Source organism: Zea mays, chromosome 2 (genome assembly GCF_902167145.1).
Source record: "Zea mays cultivar B73 chromosome 2, Zm-B73-REFERENCE-NAM-5.0, whole genome shotgun sequence".
In the NCBI taxonomy this organism is placed as follows: domain Eukaryota; kingdom Viridiplantae; phylum Streptophyta; class Magnoliopsida; order Poales; family Poaceae; genus Zea; species Zea mays.
In genome coordinates, this window is record NC_050097.1 from 165,446,941 (window position 1) to 165,470,942 (window position 24,002).

At 43.4% G+C, this 24,002-nt stretch overlaps 1 protein-coding gene and 1 pseudogene across 4 annotated transcripts; one reads left to right on the forward strand and one right to left on the reverse strand.

Annotated features, from left to right (window-relative positions):
• Positions 1-8,727: 8,727 nt before the first annotated feature.
• Positions 8,728-13,707, forward strand: LOC100191802 (dolichyl-diphosphooligosaccharide--protein glycosyltransferase 48 kDasubunit). 3 transcript variants are annotated; one of them, NM_001137227.1, is made up of 13 exons: positions 8,870-9,192; positions 9,628-9,764; positions 9,861-9,986; positions 10,914-10,967; positions 11,110-11,223; positions 11,625-11,680; positions 11,756-11,797; positions 12,265-12,340; positions 12,440-12,511; positions 12,599-12,724; positions 12,818-12,922; positions 13,063-13,146; positions 13,362-13,693. In NM_001137227.1, the coding sequence occupies exons 1-13, from the start codon at positions 8,913-8,915 to the stop codon at positions 13,407-13,409; spliced, it is 1,320 nt and encodes a 439-aa protein (NP_001130699.1). In that variant the 5' UTR covers positions 8,870-8,912; the 3' UTR covers positions 13,410-13,693. The 3 variants fall into 3 exon arrangements, with proteins under 3 accessions (XP_008667056.1, XP_035820369.1, NP_001130699.1); XM_008668834.3 differs by having other exon boundaries at positions 8,728-9,192; positions 13,063-13,707; XM_035964476.1 differs by having other exon boundaries at positions 8,828-9,479; positions 13,063-13,707.
• Positions 13,708-22,331: 8,624 nt separating this feature from the next.
• On the reverse strand, positions 22,332-23,048 carry LOC103647228 (uncharacterized; annotated as a pseudogene). Its single transcript, NR_157333.1, has 2 exons — positions 22,756-23,048; positions 22,332-22,669 (listed from the first exon to the last, which is right to left on the reverse strand). The product of NR_157333.1 is annotated as an uncharacterized protein (transcript).
• Between the last annotated feature and the right edge of the window lie 954 nt (positions 23,049-24,002).

The following is a 24,002-nucleotide window of genomic DNA, read 5'->3' on the forward strand; positions in this document are numbered from 1 at the left end:
CAGAAGCGGCGGTCAAATCGTCTGCAGGCTCACGTCCCTTCCTGGAGCAGCAGGAGAACCCTCTCCCATGGCGTGAAGACGACACACCCGTGTTCCGTTCCTCGAACGGCTCACGCACGCGGCCGCCCCGCGAACCACCCGTCCCGTCGCATTAACTCCGCGGCAGGGCAAGCGCCACCTTTGGCAGGCAAAGCAGGCATCGTTTCACCTCCGCCATGATGACCACGTCAAAAAAGGTGTGCCACACCATTTAAATTCATATCCTTTTCCTCTTCCCCTTTCTCTCTCTTGCTATAGGGACCGGGAAAGGGGATATTTCGAAAGGGATCCTTCTCCGCGAAGGAAGCGGGCCCTGAGTCCTCCTACTGATCAGGGGTTCGAAGGCTGGCCCCTCGGAAGGGTTCGACGGCCGCCCCAAAGCACTCAGGCTTCAAGCTCATTACTGATCAAGGGTTCGAAGGCTGGCCCCTCGAAAGGGTTCGACAGTCGCCCCAGAGCACTCGGGCTCCGCGCCCACTACTGATTAGGGGTTCGAAGGCTGGCCCCTTGGAAGGGTTCGACAGCCGCCTTAGAGCACGCAGAGCGAGGGATGACTCTGGGTACGTTCGTTACATGGCCAAGGCTCGGGCTACTCTCCCGAGGTACCCTAGGACATTTCCGAGACCAGCAGGAGCGATTTTGTAACGGAATCCCATCAGAGGGAGGCATCGAGCCCTCGGACCCTATCGAACGGGACCAGGTCCGGCAAATCACCTGCAGGTACTTTTGGAGCGCGCCTCTGGGACACTAGCCGACCCTTATCAAACGGGGCATGGGCGTCCACTCGGATCACCCGTTAGCAACTCACTGGAGACACCATGTTCGGCACCCTTCGAGGGCAACATGGCGCTTTCCCCCCTTCCTCCTTGCGGAAAGGCAACGAAGGGGCGTATGATAAAAGTCGAGACAGTCCTTGATCGTCCTCTCGCTCCGTGCAGAGGCTCGGGGGCTGCTCTCGCAAACCCGGCTACGGCCAAACCATTGACAGCGTCAACAAACCAGCCTGAAAACTCGGAACCTGACCATGCACCCAGGCTACGATCAGATCACATGAGGGAACAACCAGACCGGCCGAGGCATAACGAAAGGCATTAAGACCTCAGAGGAGTCAAACCACTCCTTCGAGGCCTCGGGGGCTACACCCGGCGGGTGCGCTCGCGCGCACCCACCGGAACAAAGTGTAACCGAGAAGGGCCGGTCCCCTCGCAAAAAAGTGCGGCAAAGCCTCCAAGCGAGTACCAACACTCCCTTTGAGGCTCGGGGGCTACTGTCGGGTACCATAATTAGGGGTACCCCCAACACTCCTAAACACGGCTGGTAACCACCATCAGCACAAGCTGCAGAGACTGATGGGCGCAATTCAGGTTAAGGCTTCGTCTACTCAAGGGACGCGATCTCGCCTCGCCTGAGCCCAGCCTCGGGCGGGAACAGTAGTCCAGGCGAATTCACGCCTCGCCCGAGGGCCTCCTCAAGCAACGGGCGCGCCCTCAACTCACCCGAAGCCCAGCTCGGGCAGGCTTCGTTGTGAAGCAACCTTGGCCTACTCGCCTTCACCAACCGACCGCATCGCAAGCGCATTCAATACGAGGATCGCTTGACGCCTTATCCTGACACACGCGGCTCAGTCGGCAAGGTCAAAGTGACCGCAGTCACTTCGCTCTTCCACTGACCGACCTGACAGGAAAATAGCGCCGCTCGCCCCTCTCCGACTGCTGTGCCACTCGCCAGGGTGAGGCTGACAACAGCTAAGTCCAGCCTCAGGCGCAACAGGAAGCTCCGCCTCGCCCGACCTTGGGCCTCAGCCTCAGGAGGAGGTCTCCGCCTCGCCCGACCCCAGGGCTCAGCCTCACCCTCAGCCTCGGAAGGTGGTCTCCGCCTCGCCCGACCCTAGGGCTCGGCCTCAACCTCGACCTCGGGAGGAATCGCGTCCTCGCCCGACCTCGGCCTCAGGAGGAGTCTCCGCCTCGCCCGACCTAGGGCTCGGACCGACCGTGCCACAGGGGATACATCATTACCCTACCCCTAGCTAGCTCAGGCTACGGGGGAACAAGACCGGCGTCCCATCCAGGCTCGCCCCGGTAACAAGTAATGATGGCTCCCCACGTGCGTCCATGACGACGGCGGTTCTCAGCCCCTACGGAAGCAAGGAGACGTCAGCAAGGTCCCAGCAGCCCCGACAACTATGCTTCTACAGGGCTCAAGCGCTCCTCCGACGGCCACGACACCGCGTACACAGGGCTCTAGCACCTCTCCGACAGCCACGTTGGCATGTACATAGGGCTCTGGCTCCTCTCTGCCGGACACGTTAGCGTATAGCTACACCCCCATTGTACACCTGGACCCTCTCCTTGCATCTATAAAAGGAAGGTCCAGGGCCCTCATGCGAGAGGGTGGTCGTGCGGGAGGGCAGGCTGACGAACATGCTCGCTCTCTCCCTCCCTCGCGAACGCTTGTAACCCCTACTGCAAGCGCATCCCCCCTGGCGCAGGATAACACGAGCCACGTTCTTCCCCCCTTGTGTTCCATCTCGCACCAACCCATCTGGGCTGGGACACGCAGCGACAATTTTACTCGTCGGTCCAGGGACCCCCCGGGGTTGAAATGCCGACAATAAGCTACCTTTGTTCCAAAGGTGGAGGTTCCTTAAGTCTCTTTGAAATCCTTAAGGGTAATTGCTTAAAATGTTTCCAACATGCTTTCATAAGTGCATAATATGTCGTGAGCATCACACCTTTATTATGACACATTGCATTTCATCGTTTCTATGTTATAGATATGTTCTCATTAACCTAATTATGCGCACTTGGCATTTAAGGCCAAAATCAGTATTCCTCTCAAGGCACATATTTAGTGGGAGCAATATATATTATATAGAACTGTTTAAGCTTAATTGACATATCCTTTTAACCATGTCTCTTTCCTTTGGTACATTTGCATATTTCCTATCTCTCTTGTGCCAAGGCTAAGACTAATATGTTTCCATAAGTATCTTGTGTATTAAGTCTTAGATTGAAACGGAAATGGAATATTCGGCAAAGACATCGCTTCCACTCTACACCATCGGTATTATCTATCCTTTTGTTGGTATTCCGCCATCTCTCAAAATTGGTATAATCTTCACTCATATTCATTTGTACCATTGGGGAGAAAGTAAAAAGGGCTCTAAAGGACTCCATTTTGGCGATTAATGCCAAAAGGGGGAGAGAGTATTAGCCCAAAGCAAAAGGACCGCACCACCACGCCAATTTCAAAAATTTTTGAAACAAAGTTTAAGTTTAATGTTTTCAATCGGTATATTTAAAATTAGTATTCCTCTAAGAAATTCTATCTCAATTGGTATCTATATTGAGAGGAGTTTTTCAAAAATTGGTACCTAAAATATTTTGGTCTTCTTTCAATTGGTAAAACCCTCTTGAACACTAAGAGGAGAATTTCATTAAGGGGGAGTTTTGTTTAAGTCAAAGGAAAAGCATTTGAAACAGGGGGAGAAAATTTCAAATCTTGAAAATGCTTCTCGAAATCTTATTCATATACCTTTGACTATTTGCAAAAAGACTTTGAAAAGAATTTCCAAAAAGGATTTGCAAAAACAAGACAAGTGGTGCAAAAGTGGTCCAAAATGTTAAAAGAAAGAAAGCAACCTTGCATATCTAGTAGAAGTAAAATATTGGTTTAACTCTAAGCAACCTTTGGACTTACCTTATGCAAACTAGTTCAATTCTGCACTTATATATTTGCTTTGGTTTGTATTGGCATCAATCACCAAAAAGGGGGAGATTGAAAGGAAAATAGGGTCAAACCTTTTCCTAAATGATTTTGGTGGTTGAATTGCCCAACACAAATAATTGGACTAACTAGTTTGCTCTAGATTATACATTCTACATGTGCCAAAGGTTCAACACAAACCAATAAAAAGAACAAGTTAGGGTTCAAACGAAAGGAGCAAAAAGGAAACCGAAGTGTTCCCTGGTCTGGCGCACCGGACTGTCCGGTGTGCCACCAGACAGTGTCCAGTGCACCAGGGGCAGTACACTCCAAACTCTTCAACTTCGGGTTTTCCAGGCGCAACTCCGCTATAATTCACCGGACTGTTCGGTGTACCACCGGACTGTCCGGTGCACCAGCGGAGCAACGACTATCTGCGCGCAACGGTCGACTCTGACGGATGAACAGTGCATCACAGTAACGCGGCAGAAGTCAGAGCAGAAGGTCAGAGGGGCACCGGACTGTCCGGTGTGGCACCGGACTGTCTGGTGCCGCATGAGGACAAAGCCTCCAACGGTTGATCAGCTCCAAGCCCTAACGACAGGGTGACGTGGCGGCGCACCGGACACTGTCCGGTGGCGCACCGGACACTGTCCGGTGGCGCACCGGACTGTCCGGTGCGCCCATCGCCAGCAGCCTTCTCCAACGACTACAATTTGGTTGGTGGCTATAAATACCACCCCAACCGACCACTTAAAGGTGTGGGAGCCCAAGCAACATTCCAAGTCATAAAGTTGGCATATCTAAGCCCTCCCAAACACCTCTATTCATTGATCGATCCTATACACAAGATTTAGACCACTACAACCAACACAAGTGCCACAAAAGAGAGATCAAGCAAAAGATTCTCATGTGAGTTTAGCAATAGAGCCTTGTGAGAATCATTGAGAGGAAGTGTGTGCTACATCTTGTGATCATTTGTGCGTGGAGTTTTGACTCCCATTGAACTTCCTTCAAAGTTTTGGAGGCTTCTAAAGCTAGCAAGAGACACCTAAGAGTGTGGTGATCCTTGCGGGATCTTAAGTGATCCTTAAGAAGAAGAAGAGCTCGCCGGTCTTTGTGATCAGTGGAGAGAGAGAAAGGGTTGAAAAAGACTTGTCCTTAGTGGACTCCTCAACGAGGACTAGGCCTTCGAGGGCTAAACCTCGGTAAAACAAATCGCCCGTGTCTCCTGTGTTTATTGCTTGTGATTTGTTTGTTCTCTCCCCTTCTAAGTTCTCTTGCGCAACTCTTTGCTAATATTATTTTTGTGTCGCTCCAAGTTAAATTCACATTTAGAGAAGCAACCCCTTGCAAGAAAGAACTTGTGTTACTCCTCTTCTTATCTAAGCCCTCTTGCATTATTCTCCACTAACATTTCAAGTAGTATTGCTATTGATTAAATTCCGCACTCTTTGAAAACAATACTCGTTGCAAACAAAGGACTTAGTTTTATACTCCGATAATTGTGAATCTTGTTCTAACCACTAACCAAGGGATTTAGTTTGGATTTAGAATTATAATTTTCAGGTTTCGCCTATCCACCCCCCTCTAGGCGACTTTCAGCACCTTCATCAGCCAAACCAAGTACATTCAAGATATACTTACCAAGTTTAGAATGAAGGATGCCAAGCCCATCAAGACACCCATGGGAACCAATGGGCATCTTGACCTCGACACGGGAGGTAAATCCGTGGATCAAAAGGTATACCGATCGATGATAGGATCTTTACTCTATTTATGTGCATCTCGACCGGATATTATGCTTTCCGTATGCATGTGTTCAAGGTTCCAAGTCGATCCTAAGGAAGTTCACCTTAGGGCCGTGAAAAGAATCTTGAGATATTTAGTTTATACTCCTAAGTTTGGTCTTTGGTACCCCAAGGGATCCACCTTTGATTTAACAGGTTATTCAGATGCTGATTGGGCAGGGTGTAAAATTGATAGGAAGAGCACATCAGGGACTTGTCAGTTCTTGGGAAGATCCCTGGTGTCTTGGGCTTCAAAGAAACAAAACTCAGTAGCTCTTTCTACCACCGAAGCCGAGTATATTGCCGCAGGCCATTGTTGCGCGCAATTGCTTTGGATGAGGCAAACCCTTAGGGACTATGGCTACAAATTGAGCAAAGTCCCTCTCCTATGTGATAATGAGAGTGCAATCCGCATGGCGGATAATCCCGTTGAACACAGCCGCACTAAGCACATAGCCATTCGGTATCACTTTTTGAGGGATCACCAACAACGGAGGGATATCGAGATAGCCTATGTGAGCACCAAAGAACAATTAGTCAATATCTTTACCAAACCATTAGATGAGAAAACCTTTACCAAACTCAGGCATGAGCTAAACATTCTTGATTCTAGGAACTTTGATTGACACTTTGCACACATCGCTCATTTATATACCTTTGATCATATCTCTTTCATATTTGCTAACTCATATGTTTTCAAGTGTATTTTATGATAAGTCATAGATTGAAAGGGAAATAGAGTCTTCGGCGAAGACAAAGCTTCCACTCCACTCTACCGGTATCATTTACCCTTCGTCGTCACTCCACACCACTCTCACTTTGGGATAATCTTCACTCATATTGTATTTGTACCATTGGGGATAAAGTAAAAGGGCTCATATTTCACTCACAAAGTATCCATTTTTGGTGATTCATGCCAAAGGGGGAGAAAGTATTAGTCTAAAGGAAAAGGACCGCACCACCACAAATTTCAAAAGTTTTTAAGGAAATTTGTAATTAGTACAAAAGAATTTCAATTGATATCTTATTTTAGAAAGAAATCTTTCAATTGGTATCTTATTTTTGATATATTTCAAATTGATATGACCACTTTCAAAAATTAGTATCTAAAACCCTCTTGAACACTAAGAGGAGAATTTTATTGAGGGGGAGTTTTGTTTAAGTCAAAGGAAAAGCATTTAAAACAGGGGGAGAAAAATTTCAAATCTTGAAAATGCTTCTCGAAATCTTATTCATGTACCTTTGACTATTTGCAAAAAGATTTTGAAAAGATTTTCCAAAAAGAATTTGCAGAAACAAAACAAATGGTGCAATTGTGGTAAAAAATGTTAAAAGAAAGCAATCCAGACATATCTAGTATAAGTATAAAATTGGTTTAATTCCAAGCAACCTTTGCACTTACATTATGCAAACTAGTTCAATTCTGCACTTATATATTTGCTTTGGTTTGTGTTGGCATCAATCACCAAAAAGGGGGAGATTGAAAGGGAAATAGGGTCAAACCTTTTTCTAAATGATTTTGGTGGTTGAAATGCCCAACACAAATAATTGGACTAACTAGTTTGCTCTAGATTATATGTTCTACAGGTGCTAAAGGTTAAACACAAACCAATAAAAAGATACAAGTTAGGGTTCAAAAGAAAGGAGCAAAAGAAACCGAAGAGAACCCTGGTCTGGCGCACCAGACTGTCCAGTGTGCCACCGGACAGTGTCCGGTGCACCAAGGGCGATCGACTCGAACTCTTCACCTTCGGGTTTTCTGCGCGGCCACTCCACTATAAATTCACCGGACTGTCCGGTGTGCCAAGCGAAGCAACGGTCGCCAGCGCAACAGTCGACTCCAACGGTCGGCTGACAACGTGAACAGTGTGCGCAGAGTCAGAGCAGCGCCATAAGGCGCACCGGACAGTGAACAGTAACTGTCCGGTTAGGCACCGGACTGTCCGGTGGCCCAAGCTGTTAGAGCTCCAACGGTCGAAATCGTCAGAACCCTAACGGTTGGGTGACGTGGGTGGTGCACCGGACAGTGTCCGGTGCGCCCATCGACAGCAGCCCTCCCCAACGACTGTTTTGGTGGTTGGGGCTATAAATACCCCCAACCACCACAACTCAAGGCATCCAAATATTCACTACTCCCCATTCAATACAAGAGCAATACACAACACTCCAAGACACAAATCAAAGCCTCCGATCAAATCAAAGTCCACAATTCAACTCTAGTTTTTAGGACTTGTGAGAAGATCGACTTGTGTTCTTTTGTTGCTTTTGTTGCTTGATTGGCTTTCTTCTTTCTCTCATTCTTACTCTCAAAGCCTCGTAAGCGAAGCAAGAGACACCAATTATGTGGTGGTCCTTGCGGGGTCTAAGTGACCCGGGAAATCAAGGAAGAAAGCTCACTCGGTCTAGGTGACCGTTTGGGAGAGGGAAAGGGTTGAAAGAGACCCGGTCTTTGTGACCAACTCAATGGGGACTAGGTTTGCAAGAACCGAACCTCGGTAAAACAAATCACCGTGTCATCCGCTCTATTTCTTTGGTTGATTTGTTTTCGCCCTCTCTTTCGGACTCGGTTTTAATTCTAATGCTAACCCGGCTTGTAGTTGTGCTTTAAGTTTGTAAATTTCAGATTTGCCTATTCACCCCCTCTAGGCGACTTTCAAAGAGGTCATGCGCATGGTGAAGTATGCTCCACAACAACAGGTCCGCGCGACAGTGGCGGACATCCGTTGGTAGGGGGTGTTCGCGGCAGAGGAGGCAGGCGAAGGGATCACGAGCGAGGGCGGAAACGCACCCGGGCGAGGGCATGATAGCGCGGAGTCACACACATTATACTTTTAATAAAGTAGTATAGATAATTAATAATATGTACGGTTGCCTGGCAGCCGTAGGTGCTGTTTGTATTACTGCAGCTACAATTTATAGAGATAAAATACCGTAATAGATTATCATCTTGTTGACCGTGACAGCGATCACCGATCATAGTGCGGCTGATGATGTAATATTTAGTTTTCAATTCCAAGTTTTTGCATATACCTGGTTCCACTTGATTTACCGTGCATTGTATCAGAAACTATGTTTCGATTATTCAATGCATTGTGTTTTTATTAGGTATTTTAATTATTATATAATCAAATTACGCAAATAAAGAAAATGAAAACAGCTACCTGTCTCACGTGGGACTGACTGTCAGAGACAGACCCTTTGCTTCGGAACCGCAGCAAAGCTCGAACTCGATCCGGGGCTCCGAGCCATTCGATCTCCAATCGGACGGCCTAGACGGCTCCCTTCCTCTCCTTGCCACACTTGCGCTCCTCTCCGAGTTGTCGTCTCCGTCGCTGCTGGCTGCTGCGCCACTCCCCCAGCCCCGAGATCTGCTCAACAATGGCGACGCGGCGCCACATCCTCCTCCTCGCCGCTGCCTTCGTGTCCCTTCTCGCGCTCGAGGCTGTGGAGGGCCTCGAAGAGGGGCCCCGCGGGCGCCGGCTGCTGGTCCTGCTGGACGACCTGGCCGTGCGGTCGTCGCACTCGGCCTTCTTCGGCTCGCTCCAGGCGCGCGGGTTCGATCTCGAATTCCGCCTCGCCGACGACCCCAAGCTCTCGCTGCACCGCTACGGCCAGTACCTCTACGATGGCCTCGTGCTGTTCGCCCCCTCCACCCCACGTAATCGTTCATTTCCTGCCTCGCCTGTTGGAGATACGATCTGTGTTTGTCGGGGTGTTCTGGTGATAGATTGGACGGGAATAGAGATCATTTGTTGCGGAGTCTGACTGCTTTTCTGATCTGATCCGTGCTCGTGGATTGGTGTGGTTCTGTGATATGTTGCGGGTAGGGGCAAATTCGGGATTTTCGGAGTACAGTTTCCCGTGACCGGAGGATTCATGCAACAAGGCTCACCTGAAAATTGACCGTGGTCAGTTTGTTCTAGTTGAAAGCAGCGGACCTTAGGGGTATCAATTACTTCCCACCGAGATTGATTAGATTATTACAGCTCTTTGTTCGACTAAACTACTGAATGTCCCTTGATCTCTGCCCATGATGATGTAGTAGTTGATTCAACCCTATTTGTTTCTAAAGCCAGTCTTTATTCCATGGCAGGTTTTGGTGGATCAGTGGACCAGAACGCAGTCCTTGAATTTATTGATGCTGGGCTTGATATGATCCTGGCGGCAGATTCCTCTGCCTCTGATCTTATTCGTGGCATTGCGACAGAGTGTGGGGTTGATTTTGATGAGGCAAGTATTTTCTGTGGCATACTGGCCTGACATCTTCCTACAGTAACATTTCTGTTGACCTCAGTGAGCCAACAGTTTGTGTCTTGATGATTTCAGGATCCAGAGGCAATGGTTATTGACCACATTAACTATGCCGCTATGGATGTTGAAGGCGATCACACCTTGATTGTTGGTGATGATCTTATTCAGTCAGATGTCATACTGGGGTCTAAAAAGATTGAGGTTAGTAGTGACGCTAAGAATCTTCATAACCCTCTAACCTTTTACACATTTTCTAGTTCATTGGATTAAACCAAGTTGAGGCTGAATCTTTGTCTGCACTCTTATTCTGAATTTATCAATAGACAGCTCTGTTTTTCGCATGGGGCTTCATTGTATCCATAATTTCATATATAAGCAATAAGCATTTACAGTTAGCAGGCCTTCTATTGATCTTTGCTACCACAACACTACAACAGTGATAATCTTGACCTAATCTTGTTGGTCATACTGCCTAATTCAGTAAAAGCGTGCATATACATTATGTCTTCAATCTGCTGCTCCGTACATCTGTGTCGACGCCTATATTCAGCCTGATCGGAATTGCTGGCTGCAGCAGTGCTGTAGCTGCTGCTGCAGCCTGCCTGCCTGCAGCTGCAGGTACTGTGCTTTGTAGAACAAAATAAGCAGCCACAGCCGATGCAGCGCTGTGAAAATCACAGCCAAGCAGACTCAGTTCACTCTTGCTTACTTTATTGAGTTTTCCCATGATTAACCAATTGGTAGTACTCGATTTCAAATTATAAGACATTTCGGTTTTTGTGGGTACATTGGTTTCATTATGTATCTAGAATTAGTGTATATCTAAATGTATAGTAAAAACTACGTATCTAGAAAAGCCAAAACATCTTATAATTTGGAATGGAGGGAGTACTAAGATAATTATATCCAAAAATCTGTCTGTTCCTATTAAGAATTGGCTAATTATATATCTGGAGTTCATTACTGACTAGAGTAGGCTTAGCTATAATGCGATTTCTTAACATTGGGTGTTCATGAGGATATGGTGTAAACTTGCCAAGTGCTCCTTCTTAGTAGTTCCTTTTGCATTCTTGGCAGTGCTTAAATGCTAATTTTTGTTCTTTTAAATATTTCTCAACATATTTCTAGGCTCCTGTATTATTTCGTGGAATTGGACACACGGCTAATCCATCAAACAGTTTGGTACGTACTTTCAATCCTGCACAGTGATATTTGCATGTGCAACTATTAGTTTCATAACTCTGGTTTATTGCTGTCAAAGATGTACCTTTTATGTTTTTTTTTCTGTAATCCCTAATTCTCCCCTCTCTTTGTGCATTCCTAGGTTCTGAAAGTCCTATCTGCCTCTCCATCAGCATACTCAGCTAACCCAAAGACTAAGTTATCGTTGCCTCCATCGCTTACTGGGTCAGCTATATCACTGGTTTCGGTTATGCAGGTAATTAAATTTGTTTTTACTTGCTTATTATTATTAGCGGGCTAGTCATTCCATTGCTCATTGTTGTGTACTCATTAAATGTATGATTGACCTGCCAGAATCCATGTATATTACTATTTAGGCCCCGTTTGAATGCGCTGAAACATCCAAACAACCCAACTAATAGTTTAGCTATTAGCTACTTTTAGTTGGAGGCATCCAAACACCCCTCGCTAATAGTCCAGCTAACTATTAGCTACACCCTCAACTACCCATTAGTTATTAGCTGATTCAACCCAGCTAAAATTAGCTAATAGTTAGCCAACTGATCCCACTAGCAACTTTTTAGCCAGCTAATCATTAGCTCTAGTACATTCAAACATGGCCTCAATCTCTATGATAAATTTTATGTTTTCTTGCAGGCAAGAAATAATGCTCGGGTGCTGCTATCTGGATCACTTGATCTTTTTAGCAACCGGTATGCTCTCATATATGCACTGAAGTAGCATTCCCTGGTTTTCCATAAAGTGTTTATGTTGTTCCATCGATTCAGGTTCCTGAAGTCTGGTGTTCAAAAGGCTGGTAGCAAAACGAGGTTAGCTTACTTTGAAGCTTTTGTTGAGATTAATATAGATTTCTGCTAGAAAATATCAAGATCTTTTGGCTGCTATTTATGTTGGCTAATGTCTTCAATTATTTTGTAGTTAGGCCTCATCTGATTGTTAGAAGAAAAAAAATTCCACCTTTCTAAGTTCTATAAAACCTAACGTAATGCCAAATTTGAAGTTTTTATCTTGTGATTAACTCTCGGTAAGGCAACAGAGAAGCACTTGATAAAGGGGTAAACGATAACATGAGATGTTGGATGATGGCATGTTAAAAAGAATCTTTGAGCATGTTATACTGCTGTGCGCTGAAGCGTAGATTGCAAATAAGTTTCGTATTGCTGAATTTTGGATATTTGCAAATTACAGTACCACATATCCTGGAACAGAACATAACCTTCTCATACTATTATTTTTACATGTTTCTGGAGATCATTTATGATATGCTATTGTACAGATACGAGAGAGCTGGAAATGAGCAATTTGTGACAGAGACAAGCAAATGGGTCTTCCATGAGAGGGGGCACCTTAAGGTTATATTGCCATATTTTTCCATTGTAATCTTGTGAAGGGGATTGATGTTTTTTCAAATAAAATGGATGGTGTAACCTTTGTCATGTTCAAATTCACAGGCTGTTAATGTTAAGCACCACAAGGTTGGGGAGACCAATGAACCAGGCATGTACCGCATTAACGATGACCTGGTAATTCTTTTTTTTTTTGCCTTGATGTGTACTTGCTGTTGAGCTGCGACGAGGTAGAGCGTGCTAATAATAAATTTCCCCATCAAGGAATACTCTGTTGAGATCTATGAATGGTCTGGAACAAGCTGGAAGCCATATGTTGCTGATGATGTGCAACTCCAGTTTTTCATGATGAGTCCTTATGTTCTGAAAACTATGTCGAATGACAACAAGGTCCACACACTATTACAGATCTGTTCTGCATTAAAATACATTGTGAGATTGACGGATCGCTGCGGCTAAAACCACCATGTTCTCCAAATGTAGGGTTTATACTCAACATCCTTCAAAGTTCCTGATGTCTACGGAGTTTTCCAGTTCAAAGTTGAGTACCAGAGGCTGGGATATACTGGTTTGTCTTTTACAAAGCAGGTTAGTCTCATGGCATGATTTCCTTTGTAGTTTGTAAGGTACAAGGATTGCTTTAGTCAACACGCGTCCACTTGTATATTTGTTTTTGTTTGGGTGACTTTTCACATTCAATAATAATAATATGCTTTTGTCTGCTCCAGATTCCAGTGCGCCCTTACAGGCATAACGAGTATGAGAGGTTCATAACATCAGCGTACCCATACTACACTGCCTCATTTTCAACGGTAAGATCTGCCTCCATATGCTATTCAGTAGACGTGATGAAGATGTTCTTGCACCTTTTACAGCTTCACCTCCATATGAGCTTTATCATTAAATTCACTTGCGTAGAATGTGTTATAGGTAGCCTTGTTTTCCTTACGGCCTAATTTCAATATGCATTGGGAGCTTTCAATCCACATGTACTATGTATCAGCACGTCGTTTCTTCCTCGTTGCAGATGTGTGCTTTCTTCATATTCTCGCTTGTGTACCTGTACCACAAATAAAGGACTCACGGGAGCGCACAAGTTTCTGGAGGCTGCTGATGCGACCTAGATCTGTGGCCAAGTGTTACCCGGTGCAATTTTATGGAATCATATATTTGTAGTAGGCCAACTTAGCTAGAATTAGACGACCGTGACCGCAATCATGGGAAATTTACTCGTGCTAGTAGGATGTTCGATCTGCCCCACAAATTTTTTTTGTTCGGATCCTTCTGATCAGCACTTGTGAAAACGTTTACAGTCTGTAGCATTGAAAGGATGACGAAGCATGTAGTGATTTTGAAACTACTGCTCTTGCTCAGTTCTTCCTCGTTGCACGTGTTTTTTTTTTTTTGCCGTGATGAGGCCGTGAAGCCTTCTTGCGCTGAACAGGGACGGGAGGAAATTGTCCAAACGCAGCAGAGGGTTCTTCACTTCCCTTCGAATTTCAGTACACGCCGTATGCTAACTTAACTGGCGCGTCGGTGGGTCGCATTCCACCGCGTCGGCGCCATATGTTCCGTACTATTGAAGACAGAACCGCCGGGTGCCGGTGAAAGTAGGGCCGGAGGTAGCGTATATCGCCTGCCGGTGAAAAAATAAACTAATTTCTCTTACGCCCCGTTTGAATCATTGGAATTGAATTCCATTCTAATAATAGTAATTTAGGCATATATCAATTAAGCTAATTCGGTTTTATGCAAAATATATTTGTATATTATTATTAGCAAGATGTCGGAGATATTTATGTGCTACATTTTTACTATAGAGGAGTGAGACGAATAATGTCATGTAAGTTATAGATTAGAAATCAATTCTAGTAATGCATAAAATCATTTCCCACCCTCCACCCCATGAATTTTAGATAGGCTTATATCTAAACTTTGGAAAGTGGTGGAATATCAAATTCCAAAATAAATAAGTTACTTTATTGAGTGAATTCCAATTCCTCTAAAATGAAGGGATCCAAACGCCCCGTTAAGAAAATGAAAATTCTTTAGGAAAAATTGGTTCCTAAATTAGCCTTACATAAGTAACTATTAGGGATGTTTTTTTTTCTTCCTAAAATAAAGAACCGGAGTCTAAATAATAGCACAAAAGCAAACAAATCTAGTCAAACATAAAATTCCCGTTTATAAACTCTAACGCCATTACAAAAGAGTTCGTACGTAACAAGACTTCGCTAAGTATAAAAACAATAATATTTATTTGAACGAAATACAGTCTAATTAAGGGCTTGTTCAGTTAGAGAGAGATTAAAAAGGAATCAGAAGGGATTGAGGCATAATACACGCCTCACGTGTAACTAGGCCCACCACGAGATCACGTTGACCTGCATGGTCTAAATCTGTATTTGGCAATTAGGTATGAGTGTGGACATTGGGCCGATACACTCGCCGTCCTCGCGTGCAAGCGCCGCCACTGCGCTCTTCCAACTCCTCCCCCTCACGCTGCCTCCCCTCCCTCTCACCGGCATGTACGAATGGGGGAGCATGGCTCCAACGCGCACAAGGATGGAGCTCTAATCTCCCCCTTGCGTTAATTAGTGGTATAAACTATGAAATTAATCATTTTCGAGTGTAATTACCCGATAACAATATGTATTATGGTACTTCAAATATGGTAATATTTTTTAAAACTTCAAAAACTGATGTATAAAAGTCAAATAACTCAGTTAAACGGTAAAGGAGAGCCGAATATGGGGGAATGGTTGGAGAAGAGATGAAATAGAGGGAAGAATAGTTGATGGAGAGATATTTAAATATGAATAGAAATTACGAATAGGGGATTTGAATAGAATGTTCTTATATTCTTCTTCTCCAAACATCCATTATGTAAATTTTTTGTTTTTTATCTGTTGTTTTTTTGGCTGCAATTATTTTCTATTCCTATGTTTTCTTTTTTTTCCCTCTGTTTTTATTTGTCCGTTCCAATTAATTAAACATGCCTACATGCTTATGCCTTGTCTAAGTTCAGTTCTTTAATTTAGCTTAGCAACCTTAAATAAAGTTGTAGCGCTGAGGGAGCCTGGACTGTGAGTGTAGCTCAGATCTTGAGCAAGGACATGAAGTAAATGCAGAGTTTATAGAGTCCTGTGAGTGCAGCTACAAGTTGTGAAACAATTATTTGCTCATACTAGTTAGCAAATAATAATTAAGCTATAAGTTGTGAAACAGTTATTTGCTCATACAAGTTAGCAAATAATAATTAAGTGGTGAAACAGTTATTTCCAAAACCCTGAGCAAGTGATGCCCCCCTGTTCATACATGTTAGCAAAATAGCAGTAATAATTAAGTTTTGCATATACAATGGCTCTTAGCCTTTGTCTTGTTATATTCTAAAATTTATTAGTCCATTTCTTTGTTTAAGATCTACTCTTTATCCGTGATAAGTGTAATATTGGTCAGTTGTTATCTAGAAATGTTTTTAAAGAGACAGACATTGCACGAACAACTCTAATCCATTATTTAAGATCTACTCTTTATCCATGATCAGTGTAATATTGGTCAGTTGTTACCTAGAAATATTTTTTCCTCGAAATGTTTTTAAAGAGGCGGTCAATGCATGAACAACTCTAATCCATTATTTAAGATCTACTCTTTATCCGTGACTAGTGTAATATTGTTCAGTTGTTACCTAGAAATGTTTTTAATGAGGAAGTCATTGCACGAACAACTCTAATCAATTATTTAAGACCTACTCTTTATTCGTGATCAGTGTAATATTGGTCAGTTGTTGAGTTGTGAATTGTGATCTATGTAGTAGTGGCGAACTGGTGATCTCTGATCTGTGTACTGGTGCTTATTAACTGCTTATATTAATGTGTTATAGTTCTACGGTTAAGTGATCGAGCTTAACCATGACGCAGGCTGAAACGGGCCAGGCTGAATCGTGCTCGTGCCGGACCGGTTCGTGCCACCCGTTTTAGATGCGGATGGCGTGCATGGTGGTTCGCTGGGTGAACTTCGCTGTGGGCCTATGGCCACGGTAACAGATTCATATGTGAACAAGATGTTCGGATGTCAGTAGGACCTGCTGGGCTTTGAAGAAGCTGCAAGACATTGAAGGAGTCTTGGGCCACCTGCTCTCCCAGATTCACGGGCCATGGAACATTTCTTTTTCTTTAGTTAGGGACTAGTTTAGGGAACATTTGTTCTCCAGCTCTCTCTCTCTCTCTTTTATTTTTTGCCCGCTCTCTCACCTCACTTCTCAATATTTTGTTCTGAACATCTTTGCCATTCTGATTCCCTCCTCCCCACGCACAGCCTATTCTCATTCCCATTCCCCCGTACAACCGGCGCCTAGCTAAAATTTAAAAAATACACATGGCACCAAGAAGATTTGAACCCACAACCTCTCAAGCAAATGCTAGCAGTAGCTACCACTACACCACATGTATGTTTATATCTACATCTATAACAGAAAACACATCTACTACATCTCTTTCCAAGCCCACCTGCTATTATTGCACAATGCGTAGTATTAGATAAGTATCACCGAGATTCTTGAACTATATTTTTGGATGGAGTGAGTAGTATTTAAAGAAGAGTCTTACATGCAATTTCTTTTGTTTGAATAATATTTTCAACTTAAATTCCTTTTTTGTATGTGTGATATTTATTCTTTGTAATATTTTTTTCTATGGATCTGACTTGTGAGTCATTTTTATAAACCAACGCCAAACATGAATCCATGTTTCTTACTTGAAAACCCCGAACAAACATCATTAGCAGGAGGCACTCGCGTTGGGGTCGCTCATCGACGACAAGAAGAAACTTGGCGACTGCCAGTTCGACCTCTAGAAACAGCCCTACGTGACCACATGTGCCGCTATGTACGACAAGCTCTGGCGCCGCCACCGCTTGGACGCGCGGTGCAAAGCGGCTGCTCCGCGCTGTCCATAGTCAAGCAGGGGGACCTCATGGTCGTCGCCAACATCGGTGACTCTCGGGTTGTTCTGGGCACTGCATTCAACGACGACGCCATCACGCCGTCCAGCTCATCGTCCACCTGAAGCCCAACCTGCAACGTAAGTCGCTACTGACTGACCATGAATTCTGTGCGCTGAGACGATGGTCGTTGCTGACGTTGTATGAGTGTCCTTGAACACAATGTATGTAGAGGAGTAGCACATCCGGTGGTGCAACGGTTAGGGGTACTACCTTGCTGATGAGCCTGGGGTGCACTTCGTTTTACAGCCCAGCCAAGAGTCATCAGTACTCGGTATGTCGCGCGCGTTCGATGACTACTATATCGAGGACTGTGGCATCATCTTGGAGCCAGAGATGACGCAGAGGAGGACCGACAACAATGACCAGTTTGTCATCCTTACCACCGTTGGATAGCTTTTGTGTCGGCTTGCCTTTAATTCTCTTCGCAAACACACACTTGCCTTTTTGTTTAAGCAAAAGCGTATGGTGGTATGTGTCTGATGACTAACGATGTACGATGTAATTTATTCCGATATGTGTGGAACGTGCTCTATAATGATGAGACCATGCAAATCGTGACATATATCGAAGTCGGCATGATACTGATGGTTGCAATGTAGTGGTGAAACAGATAGATTATAAATAACAAAATTTATGTATGGTCAGAATCACAAATTAATTATGAAACATTTTCTCATAACGGTATAACACACATTTTGTATATAAGTTATCGTAGTATACTCGTATTATATATTCCCGTTGCAACGCACGGGCATTCAGCTAGTTTTTTTATAACGAATAATTACTTCAACAGCTCTTTAGGAGCGTGGCGTGGGCCAAAAAAATGTAGTAGTCGCTAGTGTTGCTGCATACGAATACTGTACATCATATCGACTACCAATTCGCGCCAAAATGTCAAGTGCGACAGCAGGACCTAATTGGTTTACTTGGTGGGTCCTTTTAAGCTCCTCTGTTAGTTTGTTCTGTTGGACACAGATTATTAGCGTAAAAAAGCTCAGATTTCAGCGAGTCGTGTTCAGATTTGTTGGTAGAATAAAGTATACGAGTCTATACCCTGCAACTGCTTGCATCCTACGAAGAAGATTGTCCTGCTCAGTTGCTCATCGTCATTGCCCGTTATATCCGCTGGATCGTTGGTAAATCGTCGTCATCACGACAAGCAACGGATGGATCGATCTCTATAACGGAGGGAAGAACTGCTAAATTAAATTCACCCTAAGCCCTTGACTGCGCATGCATGCAGGGCCAAGAATCTGTCAAAGATGGATGATTCGCCGTTTGATTAATTCATTTATTATTCAGCTTCTATGTTGCGTGATGTCGACGTTGCAGCGTCGGTCACCTCTCTCTCTCTATATGGGTCCTGGGATTCTAAATGGTGGAGGAAGGCCTCGCCGATCCTTCACTTTCTTTTTCCCTAATCAGTATTCCCTTCGATTTATTTTAGTTATTACTGGATAGTGCAAAATTAAACTATTCAGCGACAACTAAAAAGAAACGGAGTGAGTATATATCTTCTGACGCTTGCAGGCCGGCAACGTATGAAATCTGACGGAGAGAACAATCTCTGGCTATGGCCCTGTTTGGCACAGCTTATTTTCAGCTTCTTCACAAATTTAAGCAGAGGTTCTGCCAAACAGACAGCTTATCAGTTCAGCTGCTTCTTAGAATACACTAAAAGCAGCCAACAAGCAGAAGCTGCTTTTCACCAGCTTCTCAGATAAGCTGCTTTTTCAACAAGCACCAGCTGTGCCAAACAGGGCCTATATCTTTTTCAGGCACATGTGTATGATGGGGTCATTGGGGGTGGTTAGGAACCCAATCAACCATTTCTTAATTATTTGACAGGAAAACAAACAGGCAAATGAATCATGCACATGAGTCAGGCAGGCGCTGCCCCTCTGATTCTGAGCTGAGCTGTCCCATGCATAAAGTTACCATCAGCTTGACACACGCTGCCGTTCAGGCATTCCAATCAACTTTGGGTTTTTTACATTGGTCCCCTTAGTATCGCCACACTACTTGTTACTACCCTTAGTTTTTCTTGTTACTCAGTTTTACCCAACACTTTCCCTTTGCTCACAAATGCGCCTGGACGCCGTCTCCGTCCACTTTAACGTTACTTACAGGATGGACCCACTACAAACTTTCACTATCTTCTGCGCAGCAGCCTCTTCTTCCCCGATCCCGACTCCAACTCTCCCTCTCTCCTTCGCCTCGGCGGCACGGCAGCCTGCTTCTTCACTGGGGTGGCTGCTTCTTCACCGGCGCGTTTCAGCAATGCTCAACAAAACTATTTGTATGTAGCCAGTTTCAGCAATGCTCAAAAGTTTTGTTTGTTTTCTTCCTTGAAATTTGTAAAATTTATTCATCTAGCCTCTACAAACTTACTTCATGCATAGATGTCCCTTTTTGGAATATTTACTATTTTTGTGCTTAAATGCCTTCCTAGCCAAAAATAAATAAATAAATAAATAGCAAATTTGGTCAAAAAATAGTGAAACTTGGTATGGACTCATGTTTTGGCCTTATTTGTTTAAGGTAAAAAATCCAAAGGATTATAAAAAAGTGTGAATATAGGTGTTTCACAAACGGACACATATCTCACTAAGTTTCATGACATTGAACTACAACTACATGGTTTGAGCTACATTTCTTAGTTTTATTTGTTTTCTTCCTTGAAATTTGTACTATTTGTTCATCTAGCCTCTACAAACTTACTTCATGCATAGATGTACCTTTTTTGGACTATTTACTACTTTTTTGTGGGTTAAATGCCTTCCTAGCCAAAATAATAAATAAATAGCAAATTTGGTCAAAAAATAGTGAAACTTGGCATGGGCTCATGTTTTGGCCTTATTTGCTTAAGGTAAAAGATCTAGAGGATTATGCAAAAGTTTGAATATAGGTGCTTCACAAACGGACACATATCTCACTAAGTTTCATGACATTGGACTACAACTACATGGTTTGAGCTACATTTCTTAGTTTTATTTGTTTTCTTCCTTGGAATTTGTACTATTTGTTCATCTAGCCTCTACAAACTTACTTCATGCATAGATGTCCCTTTTTTGGACTATTTACTTTTTTTGTGGGTTAAATGCCTTCCTAGCCAAAAATAAATAAATAAATAGTAAATTTGGTCAAAAAATAGTGAAACTTGGCATGGACTTATGTTTTGGCCTTATTTGCTTAAGGTAAAACATTCAGAGGATTATGCGAAAGTTTGAATATAGGTGCTTCACAAACAGACACATATCTCACTAAGTTTCATGACATTGGACTACAACTACATGGTTTGAGCTACATTTCTTAGTTTTATTTGTTTTCTTCCTTGAAATTTGTACTATTTGTTCATCTAGCCTCTACAAAGTTACTTCATGCATAGATGTCCCTTTTGGACTATTTACTATTTTTGTGTGGGTTACATGCCTTTCTAGCCAAAAATAAATAAATAAACAACAAATTTGGTCAAATAATAGTGAAACTTGGCATGGACTCATGTTTTGGACTTATTTGCTTAAGGTAAAAAATTCAAAGAATTATGCAAAAGTGTGAATATAGGTGATTCACAAACGAACACATATCCCACTAAGTTTCATGACATTGGACTACAACTACATGGTTTGAGCTACATTTCTTAGTTTTATTTGTTTTCTTCCTTGAAGTTTGTACTATTTGTTCATCTAGCCTCTACAAACTTACTTCATGCATAGATGTCCCTTTTTGGAATATTTACTATTTTTGTGTGGGTTAAATGCCTTCATAGACAAAAATAAATAAATAAATAGCAAATTTGGTCAAAAAATAGTGAAACTTGGCATGGACTCATGTTTTGGCCTTATTTGCTTAAGGTAAAAAATTCAGAGGATTATGCGAAAGTTTGAATATATGTGCTTCACAAATGGACACATATCTCACTAAGTTTCATGACATTGGGCTACAACTACATGGTTTGAGCTACATTTCTTAGTTTTATTTGTTTTCTTCCTTGAAATTTGTACTATTTGTTCATCTAGCCTCTACAAACTTACTTCATGCATAGATGTCCCTTTTTTGGAATATTTACTAATTTTTGTGGCTTAAATGCCTTCCTAGCCAAAAAATAAATAAATAAATATCAATTTTGGTAAAAAAAAATAGTGAAACTTGGCATGGACTCATGTTTTGGCCTTATTTGCTTAAGGTAAAAAATTCAGAGGATTATGCGAAAGTTTAAATATAGGTGCTTCACAAATGGACAACAACTACATGGTTTGATTTACATTTCTTAGTTTTGTTTGTTTTCTTCCTTGAAATTTGTACTATTTGGTCATCTAGCCTCTACAAACTTACTTCATGCATATATGTCTCTTTTTGGACTATTTACTATTTTTGTGGGTTAAATGCCTTCCTAGTCAAAAAATAAATAAATAGCAAATTTGGGCAAAAAATAGTGAAACTTGGCATGGGCTCATGTTTTGGCCTTATTTGCTTAAGTTAAAAAATCCAGAGGATTATGCAAAACTGTGAATATAGGTGCTTCACAAACGGACACATATCTCACTAAGTTTCATGACATTGGACTACAACTACATGGTTTGAGCTACATTTCTTAGTTTTGTTTGTTTTCTTCCTTGAAATTTGTACTATTTGTTCATCTAGCCTCTAAAAACTTACTTCATGCATAGATGTCCATTTTTTGGACTATTTACTATTTTTTTGGGTTACATGCCTTCCTAGCCAAAAATTAAATAGATAGAAAATTTGGTCAAAAAATAGTGAAACTTGGCATGGACTCATGTTTTGGCCTTATTTGCTTAAGGTAAAAAATTCAGTGGATTATGCAAAAGTTTATATAGTTTAATCGGACCTCTGATTCGGTGAATATAGTTTAATCGGACAAAATGCAAAAAATAGACCCTAGAAGGATCGAACCCAGCACAGCAAACACCTTACCACTGACACAATCCACTGCGCCATATGTAAGTGACATATGTTCTGACAAAGAAAATTTATTTGACCAATCACATGTGTGCGGATTCAAGGAGCAAGCAACAGCGCGAGACGGCCGGAGCTCAGGACGCCGAGCAGCAGAGGCACGGATCCGCTGGAGACACAGAGCAGCAGAGGCAGCGGAGTCGCTGGGCCGCGGATCCGTCCGCCCGGAGCTCAGGCCGCGGAGCAGCAGAGGCACGGAGCAGCTGGAGATCGACCGGATCCGTCCGCCCGGTAGGCCGCCGCGCCGGTGAAGATCCACCCGCCTGGAGAAGACCGGCACGCCTGCCTGCTCCAGCTCGAGGAGCGCTGGAGATCCACCCGCCTGGAGAAGACGCTGCCGCGTCTGCCTGCCTGGACAAAACCGGCAGGCCGCCGTGCTTTCGAAGAATCAGACCGCGGCGCCAGTGAAGAAGCAAGCCGCGACGTCGAGGATATACCAGGGCACCAGGCAGCGGAGATCCGTCCACAACCGGTAGGCCGCGCGCCGAAGATCTGCCAGGCGCCGGAGATCCGTTCGTCCGTGGACCCGTCCGCTCGGTAGGCCGCCGTAGGCCTCCGCGTCGTCGAAGAAGCAGGCCGCCGCGCCGGTGAAGAAGCAGGCTGCCGCGCCGCCGAGGATGTGCCAGGCGAAGGAGAGAGGGAGAGTTGGAGTCGGGATCGGAGAAGAAGAGGCTGCGCAAGCGCAAGAGAGAGTGAAAGTTTGTAGTGGGCCCATCCTGTAAGTAACGTTAAAGTGGGCGGAGATGACGTCCAGGTGCATTTCTGAGCAAACGGAACGAGCGTTGGGTAAAACTGAGCAAGAAGAAAAACTAAGGGTAACAATGAGTAGTGTGGCGATACTAAGGGGACCAATGTAAAAAACCCATCAACTTTTGCCACTGCACAGTACAGTACTGTTGTTTTTTTTCTCTATTTCTCTTCTGGTTTTTACCGTACGTATGCAAATACTTCTAAATTCATTTGGTCGAGGTCACGTATATATATATGATAGTAAAAGTCAAAAAATTTAACTTCAAATAAAACTAACATGCCATGTAAAAATAAGGGTTAAAGGATAGATTGCATTTAAAAATGTAATAAACACAACTTAGACATTAGTGCAGAGACCCAAGTTTAAGGTACTCTCTCCCCTTCGCCATTTTTATTTAGCGTGTACAGGAAAAGCTAAACTTCATAAATTTAAACAACGGCCGGCCAAATTAAATATGGTTACCTTTTGAGGGTACCATATGCTACTCCATAAATTTGACCAATGGCTAGCCCGATCAAGCTAGGTCAAAGGAAAGCTAAACTTTTAAAGTTTCCCTGATGGTTAGCCAAATCATATGCACGCGCGTTCACTAATAATGTGGAACTGCTACAAGCATTTTTAGGGGGTGTTTGAATGCACTAAAACTAATAGTTAGTTAGCTAAAAATTGTTAGTGAAATTAGCTAGCTAACAAATAGTTATCTAACTATTAACTAATTTACCAAAAATAGCTAATAAACTGAAATATTAGCTAGGTTGTTTGGATGTCTCAACTAATTTTAGCCACTAACTATTAGTTTTAGTGCATTCAATAGCCTAATGCCTCCTTTTGAAGAGAATTGAAGCCTGAATTTCTCATTATCTAAAAAACAAGCACATCTTTACTACTCTATAAGGCCTTATTGTAGGCGTCCACAACTCCACACTCGCGCCG